Genomic DNA, 19,327 nt, shown 5'->3' on the forward strand with positions numbered 1-19,327 from the left:
AATAAGCCTAGTATGCTGAAGAAGGAAAGCAAAGTCACAAAAAATCAGAATGGAGCAGACAGGATTACATCCACTGGTAGGAAACTTCCATGAGACTTTGGAATCATGTTGTTTTGTGGAGCAATTTTAAACTGGAACTAGAGGTTTTGATATCTTATTCATGAAACAAACACATCATATCTAGGGACAATTCTGTGACAACTTTGGAAGAAAAAACATGACGACTTAATGCAAAATGTACAGTTGTGTAATGGAGAAACCAGAAAAAACCACCAGCAAGGAAATGGAAGACAAAAAATTCTTCAAAGGATTTGCTTTCCTCTGTGTTTCACTGGCAACATGTGGCTAAGATCTGGGATGTGAGGATTAGGCCAAAAAAGGTAAGCTTAAATGCTTTAAGAGCCTAGTGAAAACATTATGGTCTTAGCCCAGCACCTCTTTTGAGGTGCTGGATCAGAGCGTCAGTTCTCTAGAACTGCTTTTATCTGAACAAATACATATCTGTTTAAATTATGTCCTTGCATGTGGAGGGTACTATAGCTTTAAAACTGTAAGGAAAAATAGTGAAATAATCTTGCAGTCAGTCTGCTAGCTGATGTGCATGTATCGAGGAGTTTTTAAATAAGCAGGTGCTCTCGTTAGAGACCTCTGTGTGGTGAATGCCAGGTGGATGGCTATGCACAGAGCAAGGGAAACAGATTTTTCTTGTCAATATTCAGTGAGGAATAGCTGGGAGAACCCCCCCACCCCACCCCCCCGAGTTTGCATTGTATTGCAAAATACTGTGAATTCCTGGCAGCCGTTGCAGTGGCACACTCCGAGTGCCCCAAGCCTGGCAGTATACTCTAAAGGGAATGCAGCTGAATTGTGATCTATTGCTATATAAAAGGGGGCGGGTCACTCTGCTCGTTCCAGCTCCTTTTCTGTCATTACTGCTGCAGAAGCACCAACCAAACGCAGCTGGCACGCCTCTTCGTTGGCTCTTATATAATATGGGGTTTCACAGGGCACTGATGTAGAAATAAAGTCAAACATTTTTGAGGCAGACTCGTATTACTTGTATCACTGGTGCTCACTTCGCTGTGGGGTGTAGGGCTGCTCTCAGAAGGGTTATCTGTGGCCCTATTTCAGTGAATTTTAGAAGGTGTGCAGGATGGCTCCAAACAAGACAGGGGATGAACTTGTTTTCTTTGTGAATGGTAAAAAGGTAAGGAAGATTCCAGCTTTCTGTCCAGCTTGCTCCTGGATTGTGGCTTGATTACTTATTTTTTTTAGTCATCTTTTTTCTTCTCTGAAGTTTTCTAATACCAGCACAATTGCCATGACTTTTAAATATTAAATTGTGAGGACTATTTATTGCTTTGCTAAGTGGCTTTTTCTCTTCTTTGACTTTATCTTGTGAATTATTCAAAGAGTAACACAACTATATAATATTCCTTTTACATTTTAGATTTGTTGGCAATAATTTACTGCAATTCTGAGGTAACTACTCTTAAGTAATGGTGCACTGATTTTATACAGGCATTTCTACTAGAAATAGTTTCAGTAATTACAACAGATCTGGAAAATATAACTCAAATGTAAGCATCCATATATAATTCATATGTTCAGTAAGTAATTCTGACATTTGATTTTTAAAAGGGATTTAAGTAAAATGTTAATTCCATTTCCATTTAAGAAGCTAGAAAACTCTTTAAAATCAAAGCCTATTTGCTGATACTGTTTCCTAGATCAATTGCTGACAATTACCTAAGAAGTGACTGTGTCTCACAGGAGGCTGGGGTGGTCCTTGCACATGCTGGACACCTATGAACAGTTTGTCCCAGAGCCCTCTTTCTCAGTTTGGACTTCCCCTGGCTAGCATTGCAACAAAAGCTTTTAACAAGTCAAGGCTGCCTCTTTTTTGAACTACGAGTACCAAGTTAGTTCTGTTTCTGAGCTCAGCTCAACACTAATCTTGCCCCACCACTTTCCCCTTGCTTAGATACTTGGGCAGGGAAACTTGTGCCAAAGCAGCTTCCAGCTGGGAAACTTGGGAAGGGAGAGGTTTGCATATCCACTGTGTACTGTGGAGCCAAGAGTTTGTGGACCTTCCCTGTGTGCTGCTTAGAGGTAAATCACATGCAGCCCTAAGTTTGGGCTAGAGAATTATTTTTTTAATCCCTTGAGGGATCGCACAATATTTTTAGTTAAAAAGCTCTGTGCCCTGCCCTACAGACTGGCACAGGATTACTATCAATTTTGCTTTTGTTGATCTTTCGTGCCAATTTAATCAAGTGTAAATGTGGATAAGATTGTTGCTACAATTAGGGTGCTTTAGTTACGAGTTTGGATCCCAAACTGGATTGGAATTTGAACTTTCCAAGGTACTAGAGCATTTGATATCAAAGTTTTGTTTTATCTAAGTATCAATAGTTAGGTGAAGAATGAAGTTTATCTAGGATGGATTATAAGTTAGTAAAAGAGCTTTCTTGAATCTAATACCGATGTAGAACCCACCCCTGGCTCTGAGGTTTTTTAAAGAAGGATGACAACTGAAGCTTTGCTCACACAGATCAGTTATGGTTCCTATGTCAACCTGTGAAGGTTTTAGTGACTTCAGATCCCTTAGTGAACCCCAAGTTTTAGAGGGTGAACTGGGAGCTTTTTGAGTCTTGCAGTAGGAGGTTGCCCCAAACATGTTGGGCAATCAAGACCCTGATACAGGCCTAGTGTACTATCTTGTTTTCTTTTTCTGGTATGCTCTAATGAAAGAGAATTGTAGTTCTGGTGCCAGACCAGCTAAGGTTCAAAACCAATATGCCACTCATGGGTAGGTATGAAGAGTTTATAAACAAATTCCTATATACATTTACAACTGGTGCTTCAGCATTGGTTGGTGCTTTGTGTAAATTGGTAGAAAAGCCCTTTCTCCTGGAGGAGACTCTTGGCTAACATATGAAAATGTGTATTAAAGCAAAAGAGAAGAGACTAAGCTGCACAGAACTGGCTCTGTGGGACTCTTTTATGCATGTAGGATGAGGAGGGGAAGGGGAGAAAGCGCAGCCTAGACCCTGAAGGTTAGCAGCAGAAGACAACCAGTTCCTTTTGTATCTGCTGTCTGTTCTTGTTATGTCCTAGAGCTAACAAACATGCTGTGAATGGCATTGCCTTTGGTGCATTTCAGCAGTTTTTATGGAACTGCAGTTCCTATTTACAAAAGCCACATCTCACAACTGACCTTGTGCTTGTGCATGTGTAAAGGTGTTTATCACAGTGTGATCTTGGCAGTTGTTGGCTAAAAAAAAACCCCACACCAAGGAATGATTAATACTACCAATGGTACCAGCTCATTCCATGTGTCAAGGCTGTCTCGGCATCCTTCCCTGCTGGCTCATGGAAATGGCAGTGCTAGCAAAGGAGCAGGTTCCACTTCATCAGAGAGGAGAGGGCTTCCTGGATTGTGCTCTACCCAGACCCTCCAGTGATATTTTTTTTCTATTCCCTTTTTGGGTGTGCTGCCAAAGTGGCTTGAGTTACACCCCCACCAAATGCAGTTTTAAGAGAGATAATTGGACTCATGGGGCAATCCAATCTGTGGCAACAAATGTGGAGTTTGTTGGGACATTTCTGCACATGAGCAGTTACATGATGGAAGGGGTGGTGGGAAGTGCCTGGGCAATGCTGCTGAAACAGCAGGTAGCACGTTAGGATATGGCTCCATCCATCTGGAGACCTGACTAAATATTTCAGTCAATTAGCTGCAAAGAATGTGATAGCATGGCCAGTGGGAAAAGTTACTGCTGTGTGAATTCGTGACAGCTTGACATTGCTAATGGGCTGCTGATATTTTGTCATAGTACAAAACCGTGTGATAAGAGGTGGTTGATAAGATGGGGACGTTCATGGCAGAAAATACTTCTCTCTTGCATTAGCCCAGCCTGCAATGTTGTTAAGAAAAAGTCTCCTCAGAACAGCTGAGCATACTTCACATTCAGGATTGTTTATTTTAAGCCCCTGTTTACTTCACTGGGCATAAAGTTTGGCACACAACTAGCACAAAGTTAGCTTGATAGTCTGCCTAGACTAGAATGAAAAACAACACACAATTTAAAGCTAATAGTGGCAATTTTGTTGTCCTCAGCTGACAAGTCTGTCTCATGCATATGTAGCACGTAATTTTAGTTCAAACACGTGGAGTCGATATTTCTATTTCTATCCTGAATGTTAATAGGGGGTCTATGCTGGAAGCCACATTAGACCTCTTCCAAAGCCTGTGGATGTTTGATTGCAAATGGGACCAACCAAAATACAGTATTTTTTTGAGCTTTGGGACCCTCTGGGTCCTACATAAACAGTGAATTACAAGTTTTCAGTGTGCTGCTTTAAAGCAGAGCAAAATGTTCTCATGACCAATAGCAGATTTACATTGTGTGGTTATATTCAGTTTGTTCATCTGTGTTCTAATCCTTTTTCCTAGTAAATGAATTTGAAATCTCTCACTGACTTTAGGAATACACATTCACAGACTTTAAGGTCCTAGGGGACCTTTGCTGTTGACTAGTCTGACTTGCTGCATAGCACTCTGGTTAAAACCTTTCACCTTCTCTTCTTGCAACTAATTGAGTGACTAGGGACTAGTGACTGAATGGGAGTTGTCATTCAGAAAAGCATCTGTTCCTCATTTAAAGATGCTAGCTGATGGGAAGCTTAGCATGTTGTTTGGTAAACCAGGAAAGTTTCTGTTTTCTTTTCCTTTTTGTTCCTCTATTTATCTTGCTCAACTACTGTTCTTTTAAATGGAAAAATCCTTTCTTTAACTTTCTGGGAATACTATTTTAAATATGATGCTTTATGTTTTAAAGGCAAAGTTATCTGAGTTAGTGAAAGGCAGGTAAAGACAGCAAAAAAATATTCATTGAGATCGAAGTTTTGTATGTGAAATCATGGGGAAGTGAGCTCAACACCTCTCTGGACCAGCCCATGGGCTCTAAGAGCACGGAGTACTGCTTAGGAATTTGTTCTGTGGAGGACTTAAAGCTTGAAGAACTGTAGGGCCAGGTTGGGTTCCCTGCTGAGATGATCTGAGTGTTTAAGATTCCTAGAATCAGTAGACAAATAGAAGTGTAGTACAAACATGGCAGTACAAAGCAAATTTGTTGAGAGTCATTTGATTGTCAGTGCCATCCTAACATTTCCAGCAAAGTTTCTTTCTGCATTTGATTAATATTTAAGCTACCACATGCAGAAAAATCCACGGTTTTGAATCTGTCAAAATGTATCCATCAATCTGATGTATCTGGCAATATGACATTTGGGTTAAAAAAAAACCCCAAAAGTGAAAAACAGTAACTGAGCAAAAAGGAAATATTTCTTTAATTACAGTATCTAGGTAGGCTGATCCTACTCCCACTGAAGGCAACAGATATAGTTTGGTTTCCTTCTGTACAAGAACACTGGGGGAGGTGAGCAAGAATTGTTTTGATGGGTAAGATGTTGAGCTATGAATCATATTGTTCTGGGCATCAGACAAGAGAAGATGTTATCCCCACCCACAGGGTTTTAAAATATTTTAAGAACAAATCACAGCAGGTGACTGTAACAAACCACCGGAGGAATGACATGTTGGAGGACAAAACCATCATCAATGGCAATGAACAAAAGGCAGGAATAGTAAAAAGTTTTTACTCTGTGGCCAGCAAGAGAGACTCATAAACAAGCATCCCCCCACCAGGAATCTGAGTGCAAAGAAACAGCTCCTTGCTCTCTGACATGTGAGATTTGGTTTAATCCAGAATGTCCTCCAAACTCTTACCCCTTATCTCCGCCTGATCCCAAGTCTCTGTCTGCCAGCAGTTACATAGTTACAGTGGAGTAGTTTTGAAGTGACGGAGTAGGAGTCCTGGGCTATTGGTTTGAACAGGATAAGAGTGCGGATTGTTCAGGACAGGTTCTACTGCACAGCGAGAGCCACTTATGATAAAGTTGAGCAAAGGTTTGACTTTGGGACTTACTACATACTTAAGTACTTCACTAAAAGTGTGTAGAGCTGAGTGGCTAAATGCTTTGCTGAATGAAGGTTGAGGCCTGTGTTTTATTCCTTAACCTCCTGAAAAGCAGCCATTGGGCCAAACTTTTAATTGCTTGGTTTCAGTCCATAATGTAGTGCTTCTTGGATTCTTTCAAGAAAACTTCCTGAGACATTTTCTTTGATCTAAGCATAGAAAAATCTCAATAGTATTTAACCATCTGGAAAACTATTCTGAAGCTTTTTGTCTGTGCCTGGCTATCTTGGAAGCTGCTTCGGAAGGGTTTGCAATGGCCATTGGCACAGCCCTGAGGAAGAAACTCAGCTTGACAGTGAGGGTACGAGTTGCTGGGAAAGGGTCTTTGCATGTGAAATGGCTGTGAAAGGCCTTTTGTCCACAGGACACTTGTGGTCATAGGCATTTTTGGAATTATCTGCTCATGTCTATTTACAAAACTACCACAGAGAGATATATGTGCTTACTCTGAACCAACTGGTCATGAGTGTGCCAGTGTATGCTCTTACTTGTTTCTATGCATCCAGAAGGTGAGGGAACAGGAGCACTCTGCTCTGATGAATAGCTTATGAATAGAATATGAGTGCTGCATGATTTACAATAAGACATCCCCAAACTAGAAGAATGAACTCTGTTTCCTTGTAGATTGTCCCCAATGCAGGAACGAGATGCATAAAAAATGACCAGTTGTGTTTTGTAGCAGCAACTTTATCAGATGGTTCTAAAAACATGGACTCAAATAGGAGGTGTGAACCTTGTGTTTTGATAATAACCTTGTCACATGTCAAAGGCATAAAATTGAAGCAGTACAGAGGTTGTGAGGGTTTCTTATCAGTAAGAAAAAAGGCTTACACAAATGACCTCTGTTTCAATTTGCCCTTCAAACTGGGAGTGATTAATTTAAATAAACTGTAACTATCGTACTTAGAACTTGCACAATGTAAGAGCCAAGAACACATGATTATGTTCTGGCACGCAGTGCATTTGGAAAAGTTTCTTGACACTCTATTAATAACAGAAAAAGGGGAAGACAAGCTCTGCTGCCATTTGGAGGCAAGGGCAGAACTTTGGTTTCTGACCATCAGGCAGAGGTTGAAGTCAAATCTAATTTTATGTCTAATAGATAACCACTAATAGTGTTGTTCACTAATAGAAAGGAGCTGACTCAAAATGTGCAGAGAAAATTTCTCCTTGGCTGGAATTTCACATTCCTACGTTTAGGATGGCTACTAATGTAATATTGATTGAGTTAATGTTAGCAGGGAAGAAAGAGAAACTTCAGGACAATTGGTACTGGCTGTCTGTCCTGCAGCACCTGTATTGGTCATGTTAGGGTTTCCACTGTTGTTCTTTTTCTCTGCAATGTTTATTACTGATGCTGTTTCTGTCATTCTGTTTATCTGCTCATTTTCTTTGTATCTTCTAATAGTAAGAAAGAGAGGGGACAGAGGTTAGTTATGCATGGTCAATAAAGATGAGATGCAATTTGGGGAGATGTCAGGAATTCAAAACTCAAGTGCAAACCACTGTTCTTTCTCTCTCTGCTCACTGCTAATTCTGTTTGCAATTTTTGATGAAGCGTTTTTTAAGATTTGCCTGTGTGCCGTGGCTGAAAAGCTCTGAGGTATATAACGCATATGCTTTTCTCTGTCACAATAAATTCAAGGAAATGTTGTGTCTGGATACGCGACCAACATTGCTGAACCTAGTAAGGGAAGTTAATCAGTGGTGCTGCTCCCTGCTTTGGAAAAGAAGTTGCAGAAAGACCAAACTTTCTCTTTCCAACTAACATATCTGTGTTGTAAAGCATTCTGTGTAACAGTACCTTTCCCTTCTTGCAGGTGGTGGAAAAAGATGTGGACCCAGAAACAACTCTGCTAACCTATCTACGAAGAAAATGTATCCAGTGTCAGAAGAAACTGCAGAAGGCTTTAAATGTCTACAGCATTTCATAATTGTTTACTGTTCTGCCTGTCACTTGAGTGCTAGGCAGAGCTTGTGCACAGCGTATAAGAGGGAGTGCTTTGCATGGTGTGGTATTTCTTGCCAAAGATTACAGCTGGTATTCCGAACTTAAACAATAGCAAATTTTAAATGATATACTTTAAATAAACTTTAAATAATTTATTAATACTTTAAAGGGAAAACTCTCAGAATTGCTAGGAAATTGAATATGATGGAAAGAAAGCAAAATTGAGATGACAATAAAATTGAAGGAAATGTAGGTTTGTTGCACACAAATTGTAAAGAATTTTCTGGCCAAAACGTTACAGCCACTGGAGCTGCTTGCCTTATTATCCAATAATTTGGATATTACTGGATAGTTAATATCCAATAACTTGATTATACTGTGGCCTGTTTATCAGATGACCCAGGCATGCAAACTCAGAGGCAGGGGTTCCCACCACATACTGTGGGCATGTTTACATGAGCAGATGAAAGCAGTCACGTTTCACTCCTGTTAGAAACTAGTCAACACATGAGTCAGATTAGCTTCGGGAGCTGGGTAGTTATTACTGTGATGGCCAGGCTGGCTATACTAGGTCTGGTTCAGTAGGTTGTGTCATTCCATGTTTTCTGAGTTTTTGTCTGACCAGCTGGGTGTGTACATATGCCAAACTGTTCACATCTGTGTTGGTGTATTCCTTAAAAAGAATCATGCACACTTATTTCACCATGTTGCCATGTTCTATTTGACTGGGATCTGAAAGAAGTGCGGGGATATAAATCACACTCCACTTTGGGGTTTCCAGCAGAACTATCAACAGCCTTATTTTGTCTGACTGTAACTTGGGTAGAAAACGTTCAAGAGGAAGAATAAGTGGCATGGCTCTTCTGCCTGTCTGCACTTACTCATGCTAGACCTTTTGTGTCTAAGCTTGTTAATATCTAATGCAAATAGCTTTGTAAAGACATAATCAGAGCTCTTTAAAACCTGATCTTCTGACAGAACATTCTGGTGAACTTATTTTGTAGATGTCTGGTTAGGGTCAGACAAATACTTTGAGAAACATGTTTTATCAAGCCAGATTAACACTGCCATCAAGAGAAACGTTGGATGGCATAGAAAAATTGTATTTCTGCTGAAGCAGGCACATGATTGTATGAAAAGTAGACACAGTGGTTAGGGACATGGTTTAGTGGTGCACTTGGCAGCGTTAGGTTTATGGTTGGACTCAATGATCTTAAAGGTCTTTTCCCATGTAAATGATTCCATGATTTCTATGGTTCTATGAAAACAGTTCCAGAATCTTTGCAGGGAAGGCAAAGATGATTTGAATTCCCTATATCATGACGCCTGTTGCTTTTACACAGGCCTAATAGGCCTTTTCCACAGGGTTAGTATCTCAGCACAGGCATGTGTTCATTGCCAGTGAAAGCAGCTGTTCTTTTCCCACCAAAAGCCTCTCAGCATTGGCCAACCTCTTCACAATGAGTAACAATGTCTACATACTTTCTAATGAATGAAGGAACCAAAAGCAGAAGTGGCTGGAGGAATTCTCTCCTGAAGTCCCTTTGCAGAACATTTGAGGTAATGCCTGATTGTAAAGTACAGACATGAGATCTGCAGCCTGTGGAGTAACCTACTTAGGCCAGTCCACGCACTTTGTGAGTTCCCAAGTGTCTGTGCAGTGGTTCTGTGCACCTCTGCTAGTTCTGGCTCTCAGTGTCTCCCTCCTGTGGTTTTATGGGAATTAGGTTACTGGGGAGTGTGCTTGGCTGGTTTTGTGCCTAGCAATGGAGAAGTCATCATAAATGGGGCCGAAAGAGAAGCTAGAGTGGCCAGACCATAAATCTTGAGATGCAGGTAGTTTGTGAGCAGTTCAAGTGCAGCTCCCATGTCAGTGCTAAACTGTGTGACTTGTAGCACTGCATGACTGCCCTGCCTGGGTGCCTTCTAGGTGGTACGAATCACTAGGTGTAGGATGTAGTCAACCACCACTGGTGAGAGGTGCTGAAGGAGATGTCACCATGCATCTCAGGGATATGGCTGCATGCCTGAACAGCTCCAGCTCAGCAATTACCGAGTGCTTTGTCTCCCTAATGTAATATCCTTTTCTGAGTCTAATGGAAAGTGGGAACTATTGAAGTTCAGAAATTTTTTGTTTATTCTAAGAGTCTGTTGGAATGTGAACTGCCTCCTTATTAGGGCTCTGTGTGTTGATCTCAAAGCTCACATGCCAGCATTTGAAACTTTGCTTATGTTAAATTAAGTTATTAAGCAGAAAAAATGAGTACTTGGTTTCCAGCAAGAACTTGTTGCTAAGCCTTGATTGACAACTGTTTGAGCAGGTTTCTGCCAACACTCTTCATGTTTTCCTTGACTCCTGTTCTCTCAGTGGGCCTATGTGGAACCAAACTAGGCTGTGGAGAAGGTGGATGTGGTGCTTGCACTGTTATGATATCCAAGTATGATCCCTTTCGGAAGAAAATCCTGTATCCTTTGCAATCTGAACTCTTCAACAGAGAAATGAAATGGGGACAGATCCAGGTTCTTGACATTCCAGATGTGGCACTACTTAAAAAAAAAGTTATATAATGTATGTTTCTGCCAAAACATAATTTTTCACTTTCAGAACATTAACTCAGAAGGCTAAGACAAGAAGATATCTTTTCCTACAGCATTGCACAGTGCTGATAGGGAACTAATTCATTGTGCCCTGAAATATCTTAACTGACTCTAGCACACAGGCTATCTGCCTCTTCCCAATTCAGAAAACCTTTATGTTCCTTTCTTGTGATGTAATATAACTTTGTGCTGTGATGACACAAATGATGATTACTGTGATAAAATCTTTATTGCTATTGTATTACTACAATAATCTGGTTTCTGTATGCCGGCAGATACTCACTTTTTCTCTACTTCTATTGTAACCTTCAGAATGACTCTTATTTTCTGAGACATAAACTTTCCTCCTGCTCTCTCTTTAATTAATTGAAGACTGAAGCAATGGAATCAAACAAAAAGGGGAACGGAGAGAAAGGATGAGGCAGAGGGACAGGCCCCAGTTTATTTTTACTGTGAGGAATGGAAAGCACTGAAATCTTGCATGTATTTGGAATAATGCTTGGAGATACTTTAACTTGGGTTCATCTAACTTAGTAGTTCTGCTTAGTAATGTGGCCTTGAATAGGATATCTTTAGGGTCATTATTCTGCCTTGATAGAAATGAAATAAAGTAGCTAGTTCCTATAAGAATTTTGGCAATGTTATTCTATATTACCTTCAGCCTGGACTTCTTCCTCATGTGTACCATCTAGAAATGGTTTCCTAGGTAAAAGGCCAAGAACTCCATGCTCTTAGGTAACTTGCAAGTGGGCTAGGCCAGCTGTATAACATGTTGGTATTTGTACTCTGCCCTATAAATTACTTACATGGGTTCTATAGCTTAACATGGAACGAGGTTGTTTAAAGTTGTTATTTCTTGGTCAAATCCTATGCTGCATACTCAGTTTAAACTTCAAGTGAAGTTGATGAGAACTTTGGCCGAGTAGATGTTGTAGGATTTGGCTTGTAGCTAATACCTGTAATCACATCTATTTAAGTTCTCCTATTGTGTCTACTACTACAGTTTCTGAGTACTCTTCAGTCCTTCTGTTCCCTTTTTCCTTTGTTGAGCAGCACTGTCAAGTGAAATGACCTTAATTTACTATTTTAGCCACCATACTGCCAATGCTTGCCTCTTCCCTCTCTGTGCCCTGCATCATGTAGCTGTAACTACTGTTGAAGGCATAGGAAACACAAAATCCAGGCTGCACCCAGCCCAGGTAAGCTACTAATATTGGTAACTTAAAAACCCTCTATCCATGTTTTCTTCTTATGTTAATTGATTCTATTCCAGGGTGTTGGAATCTCCATCGTAATGTTAAAGCTGTGAGTTTGACTTTCCATATGAGTAGTCTTTACTTGCAGGAGTGGCGAAGTGATGAAATAAAATTGCTGGGTCAGTGCTGCAGCTCTGTTATGCCCTAACAAGTTAACTGGTGCTATACTGGCTGAATTGCTACTACTTTTGTTCTAGGGCTGTGTGGCTGTATCTGGTCCACATTCTGGACCAAATCCCAGGAACTAGGAAGACTGATGTTGTGGTGAAAGCCTATATAATGACTTGGAGCTAGGAAATCTGAGTTAGGTTTTGGCTCTTTATGGCCTTCCATGAATGACCTTGGTTTCTCATCCTGCATAGTTAGGAACCTTCCCTGCAGTGGTGCAGTAAGGTTTGGGTCAGCAATGTTTCTGGAGCCCCAAAATAATCTTGGTGGGGAGGAGTGACAGCAATGTGAAACCTTGCTCTTCTAGCAAGGTGTTATAACTCACTTTTTATGGAAACAGACTTGTCTCACCTTCGTCAGAGATACTGCTCCTTTAAGGGAAACTATGATTCATCTCAGTTTGTACAGTGGGTAGGACTTGTGCCAATATCTATCTGAGACAGTAAACAACAAAGTGAAAAATAAGTTAGACACGCATGAATGGATGGCAGCTAGTTTGACCTTTGTTTGCTTCTTTTCCCTATGTCCTCTGAAGATCCTAATAGCTAAGCTTTGAACAGGTTTTTTTGACAGATGTTACAGAAACAAGCACAACAATGAACTCACCTTGATATTATGAACTGATGGTTGTTGTTACTTTTTCTCAGGAGAGAATAGCAAAGAGTCATGGGTCCCAATGTGGCTTTTGCACTCCAGGCATTGTCATGTCCATGTATACATTGCTTCGGAACAAACCCGAGCCCCAAATGGAGGACATAGAAGATGCTTTCCAAGGTAATACTCATATCCCTGCAGAGATGCAATCTGTTCTGCTTTCATTACATCTGCTTCACCAAATGGGATGGAGGTGCACCTCTGTTTAATGTATTTCGTTACAGATAGCCTATTGTTATGAGGTTAAGAACTAACTTTTCCACTAGGAGACTGGCTAGGTGCTATGAAGTGAACAAAAATGGTCTCATTGTCCTGAAGCAGGGGCAAGTGGCTTCAGTCTTGGATTAGGACCCCACTAAACTTAACAGAGAACAAAAGGTGGCCTGTCCCTGGGAGGCTTATAAAAGCATCCACATCTCCTTGTTTCTTCACTGCTGTCACAAGAACCTTGCAGAGGTGGCAGGGAGCATCTGGGCCAGCCAACCTCAAGGACCAAGACAGCAATACACAACGATGGAGTGGGGCGGAATCCAACTGTCTAAATCATCTGAGAGGCTGCTGTTATTGCTGAGGTTATTGCTATTACCCTGCTTCTGGCAGTGATCTGAGAGGAAACCGGATGCAGGAGAAAGCAACCTGTTTGTAACTCAGAAGACTGGATAGTTAGTATGCTGATTAGACTTACACAGTTGAGGTAAATGAATACTGAATAAAGAAGATTGAATTTTTTCTAAATTAGTTTCAATTTGAAAATTCAACAAAAAGGGATAGTAGGTTTGTTGCAAGAATACTAATGAAATTTTCCTCCTCCCATTTTTTTCATTAGCTTTATCTAGATTTGACAAGCTTTTGTGAGAAACAATAACATGTTCGAAAAGAACAGAAGTTCTCAGCCAAATGACAGTAAATCTTTATTCTTTTGCTCTGGCAATGCAGGGAACTTGTGTCGGTGTACAGGGTACAGACCCATTCTGGAAGGATACAGGACATTTGCTAAAGTAAGTGGATTCAGATAATGTTTAAAAAAATCTGGAAGGCTGTCTGTCTTTCTGTTACTAAAATACACCATGAGATGAAATGGGGAGGAAGGAAATATTCATGCTACAACAACCCAGCTCCAACTCTTGACCCCTTTGTATGTGCTTTAGGTGTTCAAAAAGCGTGTAGACGAGGTACTCCATAACATGGTTTAGTGGGCATGGATGATGGTTGGACTGGATGACCTTGAAGGTCTTTTCCAACCTAAATGATTCTATGATTCTATAAGATCATCTACCTGCTACCATGCCGGAAGATGATCTTGGAGGTGTGGTAGACAGTTCCACAGAAGCATCAGCTCAGTGCTCACTGACAGTCAAAACAACACTTCAAGGCATAGAGAGCAAAACAGAAAACATTGCCATGCCACTTCTGCATCATGGCTTATCCCACACTTGAATACTCTGTGCAGTTCTGGTCCTCTCATCTCTAACAGGGTATAGCATAATAGGAAAAGATTTAGAGAAGCGGAATAAGGATCACATATATGGTAATCTGGCTTCCATACAAGGAAGCACTGGGTAGGCTGGGATGCTTCAGCCTGGAAAAAAGATGTCGGGGAGGGGAAGGGGATCTACATAGCCCATGTGGTGGTTTGTGTTGACCTCTGATAGAGACCTACAAAATTGTGACTGGCAGGTAGAATGTGGACAGGCATTGGCTGCTTGCTGCATCTTCCAATACAAGAGCAAGATGTCAAGAAATGAAACTAGTAGGAGTCAGGTGGAAAACAAAGGCAGGTGGTCTGCCATGTACAAAGTAGCTGACCTGCAGAACTCACCAAAGGGTGTTGTGGGCACCAAAACTTACACAGGCTTCAGGGGAGACTGAGCAGGTACTTGGATGGAAAGGTACTGAGAGTTACTGAAGAGACAGAAAGCACACTGGGCTAAGGTAGTCCTCTGAGCTGAATGCAATTGGATGCTGGTAGAGTACTAGGTTTTCTACGTGCTTGTCCCTTTTACTCTTCTCTGGGTATCTCCTCACAGCTGCTCCCGGACCAGAGATAGTGGCTGAATGGTCAGAGTAGTTCTAAACCAGAACAAGAGGTTTATCAGTAGACTGGACATGACCTAGCCATCACACTGCAGGATACTACCTTCCAATTGGCAAGGGAAACACCTACTTGTTTGGCACCTTCCACCTCCCATTTCTGATTTGGGTATAATAATTGTGGGATTAATTTCTCTCAAAAGGGAATCAAGCCTACTTAATTTCCTTGGTATCTGCACATTTTTCTCAGACTAGTTTTTGTTCCCACAGGACTTGAACTGCTGTGGCAGAGTAGCCAATGGCACTGGATGCTGTCGTAGTGAGAGGGAAAATAGCATGGTAAGCTGAATTTTAAAAAACAAAACCTCAATTTGCAATATGGTATTAGAGTTTTGATGTATTAGTAACCTCTCTGGCTCTACTGTGGAGCAGATATTCAGAGCCCTCTGAACTGGTTTGAATATCTGCCTCTTGGAAAACACTGTGCTTGCATATGTCCTGGTTAGCATGACTAGCCATCATGACACAGGTTTTACAATAGCTATCTAGATATGTTCCTTCTGAATCTGTGAGGTGCAACGGTTTTGTGAAATAACAAGGTGACAACTGTCAGCAATGTGTTACCAGCTTCTGGTACACTGAAGCAATCCATCTTTGAAAACAGATCTAACCCCCAGTTAATTCCCCAGGATAATCTTTCCCAAACTTTGCAGTCCAATAATGAATTAAGTAATTTAATCACCATTCCAATAAATTGTACAATTGGAACCTTTTGGAACATCTGGAGGAAAAAAGTTAATCACATTTTATGTACCAGTTGAGGTACAAACAATGGAAGGATGAAAACAAGGAATTAGAGCATAAGGTAGTGTGAGTATAAAATGAATTTAGGAAAGAAAGAATATAATGAAATTCTTTGCCAGGAAATTCCAGTGTATTCTTTGTTAGGAAGCATTCAGTGTTGCATGTTCCAGCAATTAAGACTGCTAGGAGTTCTTTCGTCAATGTAGTTTATTAATCAAAAACGTTACTGCAAATTTCTGTGATCCAGGGATTCATAAAAGGGGAGGAATATATCCTGTAAAAGTTGGAATGTTCTGACTTTCTGTAGAATAGCTGAAGCATGCTTGTTTCTTTTTCAGAATGGGGGCTGCTGTGGAGGAAAAACCAATGGTCCAGATTGCTGCATGAATGGAAGAGAAGACAATGTGGTAAGGTGCCTCGAACTATTAGTTTTTTCTGTTTCTGATGTTTTGAAGTCTTAGCTCTGGCTTGTTCTGTGCCAAAGCCCAATGCTTTTAATTTAGCTGTATTTATGCAAACCAGTTTAGACTAACTTATATTTTATGCTGGTCTCTACCTCAGAAAAGGTACCTTTGATGTAATTTAACATGCCAGTGTGAAAGTGATGTCACTTTTGATTGGCAAAAACCTGTTAGTGTGTTCAGGGTTCACGTTTCTGACCAGCCATGCATTGTGATCAGAAAAATATGACTGAAGAATCTAAAACAATGGATCAGGTGACATCTTTTTGCTGTGTTTGCCATTCTTTGCTCCATGAAATAGTAATAGTGATTTGACTGGAAAGAGGAATGAGTTAAGATTGTATGTGGATAGCTTTCTCCTCTGCTGCCCAGCCATTTGCATTTTCTCTGTCATAGACAATGATGTCCTCCAGCCTGTTCAATTCTTCTGAGTTCCAGCCATTGGACCCTACACAGGAGCCAATCTTCCCACCAGAGTTAATGGTAAGTTCATTCAAAAAGAAATAGTATGTGGTTCATTGGTTTCATTGTTCTGCCCAGGGTTTGGGTGTCCACAGTGTCTCTGCCCTGAGGAAACGGCAATGCAAAAGATGGCTGCTGATGAAAGAAGATGCATGGGCATGAATGCTTCCCTGTTTTATAAAAGGGAAGACTTTTAAGCCAGGCTGTGTTAAAAGATATGCAGGCCAAGTGCCTGCCCCAGCTGGCTTTCCTCTCTGTTTCTCACCATACATGCCTGCTCTTGGGTTGCCTTCCTTTCCGGTCACTGCCTACCCAGGGGTGGAACAGTTGCTGACATCCAGATTTCAATTTACTAGGTCAGATGTGAACTTCTACATTAAATACAGCTATATCTGAGCTAATAGGCCTGTGCTCCCTTTTTAGTGTAGGAAGACAAATAGGAGCTATGTGATCTAGCTAAATATATGTTTCAACTAGATGGCTTCCTGAAAACACCAACTTCTCTCTACTCAGTGTAGCAAGAGTAGAAGCTGGCTGCTCACATTGACATCAAAAGTTAGGTAAGATTAGTTTATCTCTGCGTTTCATTCCTGTCTTTTTCGGTGTAGTTTTCCCCTAAGCAAATGTGTCCCAGCCAGGAATCTAGTCCAGCACATGGCATGTTTACAGCTTCTTTCACATTTAACAAACAACTGAAATTCAGTCATAAGTTCTGCTGCTGCACCCAGGCTAAATGTGTCATGAGCTACAGCATGAGTAGGTTATTGTAGACCATAGCATAATAGATATTTGGCTTGAGCTAGGTCCCTTCTGTTTCTTCTCTAAGATGTTCTCCTGCCTAAGGGTTGATCTGATGTTGCTGAAAGGCAACCATGTTAGTCTGTTTTCTTCAGTCACTGGATGAAGGAATTAAAAAGGGAACCAGAATCTGGCCTTACAGCTGGTAACTGAAATTCAGCAGTGCTAACGACTGACATTTTTGCAGTGAGATGAGAATGGAAAACCCATTACTTCTAAGACAGCTGGAGCCACAAGCATCTGCCAGAACTTTGGTCAGATGGAGCTTGCTGGCAGAGGTCTTGCTAGGGAGATGTGGCAGCAGGATGCACCTGGCAATACCAGGAAGGCAAAACTTTTGGCAGCATGAAAAAGACTTTAGTCACTGCTAGCAGAAGCATGGGGGATGGCTTACTGCCAACTGTGTGGATATCACAGCCACTTGTCAGTAACTTGACTGAGATGGAGCCTGGCATAGGCATGGGCAGCATGTGAGCAGGGATTCTTGGCTTGATGTAGGATCTGAGCTCTATCTGAATTCACTTTTGCAGACTCAGAATAACAAACAGCAGAAACAGCTGTGTTTCAAAGGTGAGCGTGTGATGTGGATCCAGCCTACAACTCTCAAGGAATTGGTGGCTCTCAAATCCCAGTATCCCAGTGCCAAGCTCGTTGTGGGGAACACAGAAGTGGGTAAGAGGAAGAGCTGATGCTCATTATGAGCAGTCAGAAAACCTCCCACAGAGTATTCTATGAGAACAGTGCAAATGTAAACCTCCTTCATGCTGTTGCTGTTAAATAGCTGTTTAATCTTCAGGTTGTATGTAGGAACGAATTTTCTTCTCAGGTAGAGCAATCTCACAGTGAATGTTTTCCCTGTTGTTTGCTGTGTCAGGCAAAACAAAAAAAAAAGCTTATTTAGACCTCCGAGCTTTTGTGCTAGTTTTGTGGAATTTTGAGAAGAGGAGAGTGGCACAGCATAAAGTGTCCTTATAATCAAACAAATTCAGTTGTGAAACCTGCATTTTGAAAGATTTTTCAGTGAGTAAACCCTCAAGAGTTGAAATCTTACTGTTTCCCCCCCCCAAATATATTCTTCTGCAAATGTTAGTGCTGAGGAAGAGAGTTCAGACATATTTAGTAATTCTGTTATCCTGAGCGACTGGTTCAGGAGATAATCCCCAAACTTTGTATGGTTCATTGTATACATTGTTCTTTCCTGAAGGATTATGTACAACAATAGACAGGTTACACAAGTACTAACCAGTGTATTTAAGGTTATTGTAAGCCTAGAAAAGAGTCTCTAAAACTTCCCTACATGAATTCTGGTATTAGTGGAAAACAGCTTTTAGACTAAGTGACCTTTATGTAATCTGTGTAAGAGATGGTCAATGAAGTGACTGTTTATTAGGACTACTGCCATTTCATTGGGAAATGGCTAACTTAGGCTCTCTGTCACCTGTGTGTAACTGAAGGAGTCTTACTTTTTCTTAAGGTATTGAGATGAGGTTAAAGAACATGTTGTATCCAGTGATAATAGCACCAGCATGGATCTCTGAAATGAACGCTGTTCAGCACACTGAAACAGGTGAGCAAAAAAGAGGCAGAATGCTTGTGAAGTGAGTGAGGACTCCATGAAATAATAAAGAAGATATCAAGGAAAATCCCCAGATTAAAAACTGCTTTATGTATGCATTAATGCCACTCCCATGCAGGGAATTAACTGAGTGATATATAAAAATCATTTGAGAATCAAAGAGGGCTTTCACTAGAAGATATATTGGACATTTTATCTGTTTGATGCATGGTGTTTTACGTCTGTTAACTGGGTTAATAATGGGTTTCAATGGGCAGTCTTTTTATTTTGAAAGATTTTAAAATTAGTAACTGGGGAAAGATGTTGGATTTGACAGTCCAAGTGACTAAGTGAAGTATTGCATTTATCTTTGTGGTAGAAACAGATCAACCTTACAAATAGATCTAATGAGGACAATGTACTGCATGTGGCCCAATGCCTGGTAGCATGTTTAAGGTGTGGAAACTGTAGAGGAGTTGGAGTTCACTTCTCAAAGGACAAACGAATACCTATAAGAGGGCAATATCATTCATAATACACTGAGG

General features: G+C 40.8%; 1 protein-coding gene across 1 annotated transcript in view; it reads left to right on the forward strand.

The window, feature by feature from the left end:
• Nucleotides 1-999: 999 nt before the first annotated feature.
• The window catches only part of XDH (xanthine dehydrogenase), a 53,300-nt gene continuing 34,972 nt past the window's right edge, over nucleotides 1,000-19,327 (forward strand). Inside the window, exons 1-11 of the mRNA XM_049834013.1 lie at nucleotides 1,000-1,207; nucleotides 7,865-7,922; nucleotides 10,364-10,460; nucleotides 11,684-11,792; nucleotides 12,665-12,791; nucleotides 13,608-13,669; nucleotides 14,973-15,041; nucleotides 15,845-15,913; nucleotides 16,364-16,450; nucleotides 17,758-17,899; nucleotides 18,702-18,794. Coding sequence (XP_049689970.1) covers nucleotides 1,154-1,207; nucleotides 7,865-7,922; nucleotides 10,364-10,460; nucleotides 11,684-11,792; nucleotides 12,665-12,791; nucleotides 13,608-13,669; nucleotides 14,973-15,041; nucleotides 15,845-15,913; nucleotides 16,364-16,450; nucleotides 17,758-17,899; nucleotides 18,702-18,794 — 967 coding nt within the window. The 5' untranslated portion in view covers nucleotides 1,000-1,153. The remainder of the gene's footprint in view (nucleotides 1,208-7,864; nucleotides 7,923-10,363; nucleotides 10,461-11,683; nucleotides 11,793-12,664; nucleotides 12,792-13,607; nucleotides 13,670-14,972; nucleotides 15,042-15,844; nucleotides 15,914-16,363; nucleotides 16,451-17,757; nucleotides 17,900-18,701; nucleotides 18,795-19,327) is intronic.

Source organism: Accipiter gentilis, chromosome 30 (genome assembly GCF_929443795.1).
Source record: "Accipiter gentilis chromosome 30, bAccGen1.1, whole genome shotgun sequence".
Lineage (NCBI taxonomy): Eukaryota > Metazoa > Chordata > Aves > Accipitriformes > Accipitridae > Astur > Astur gentilis.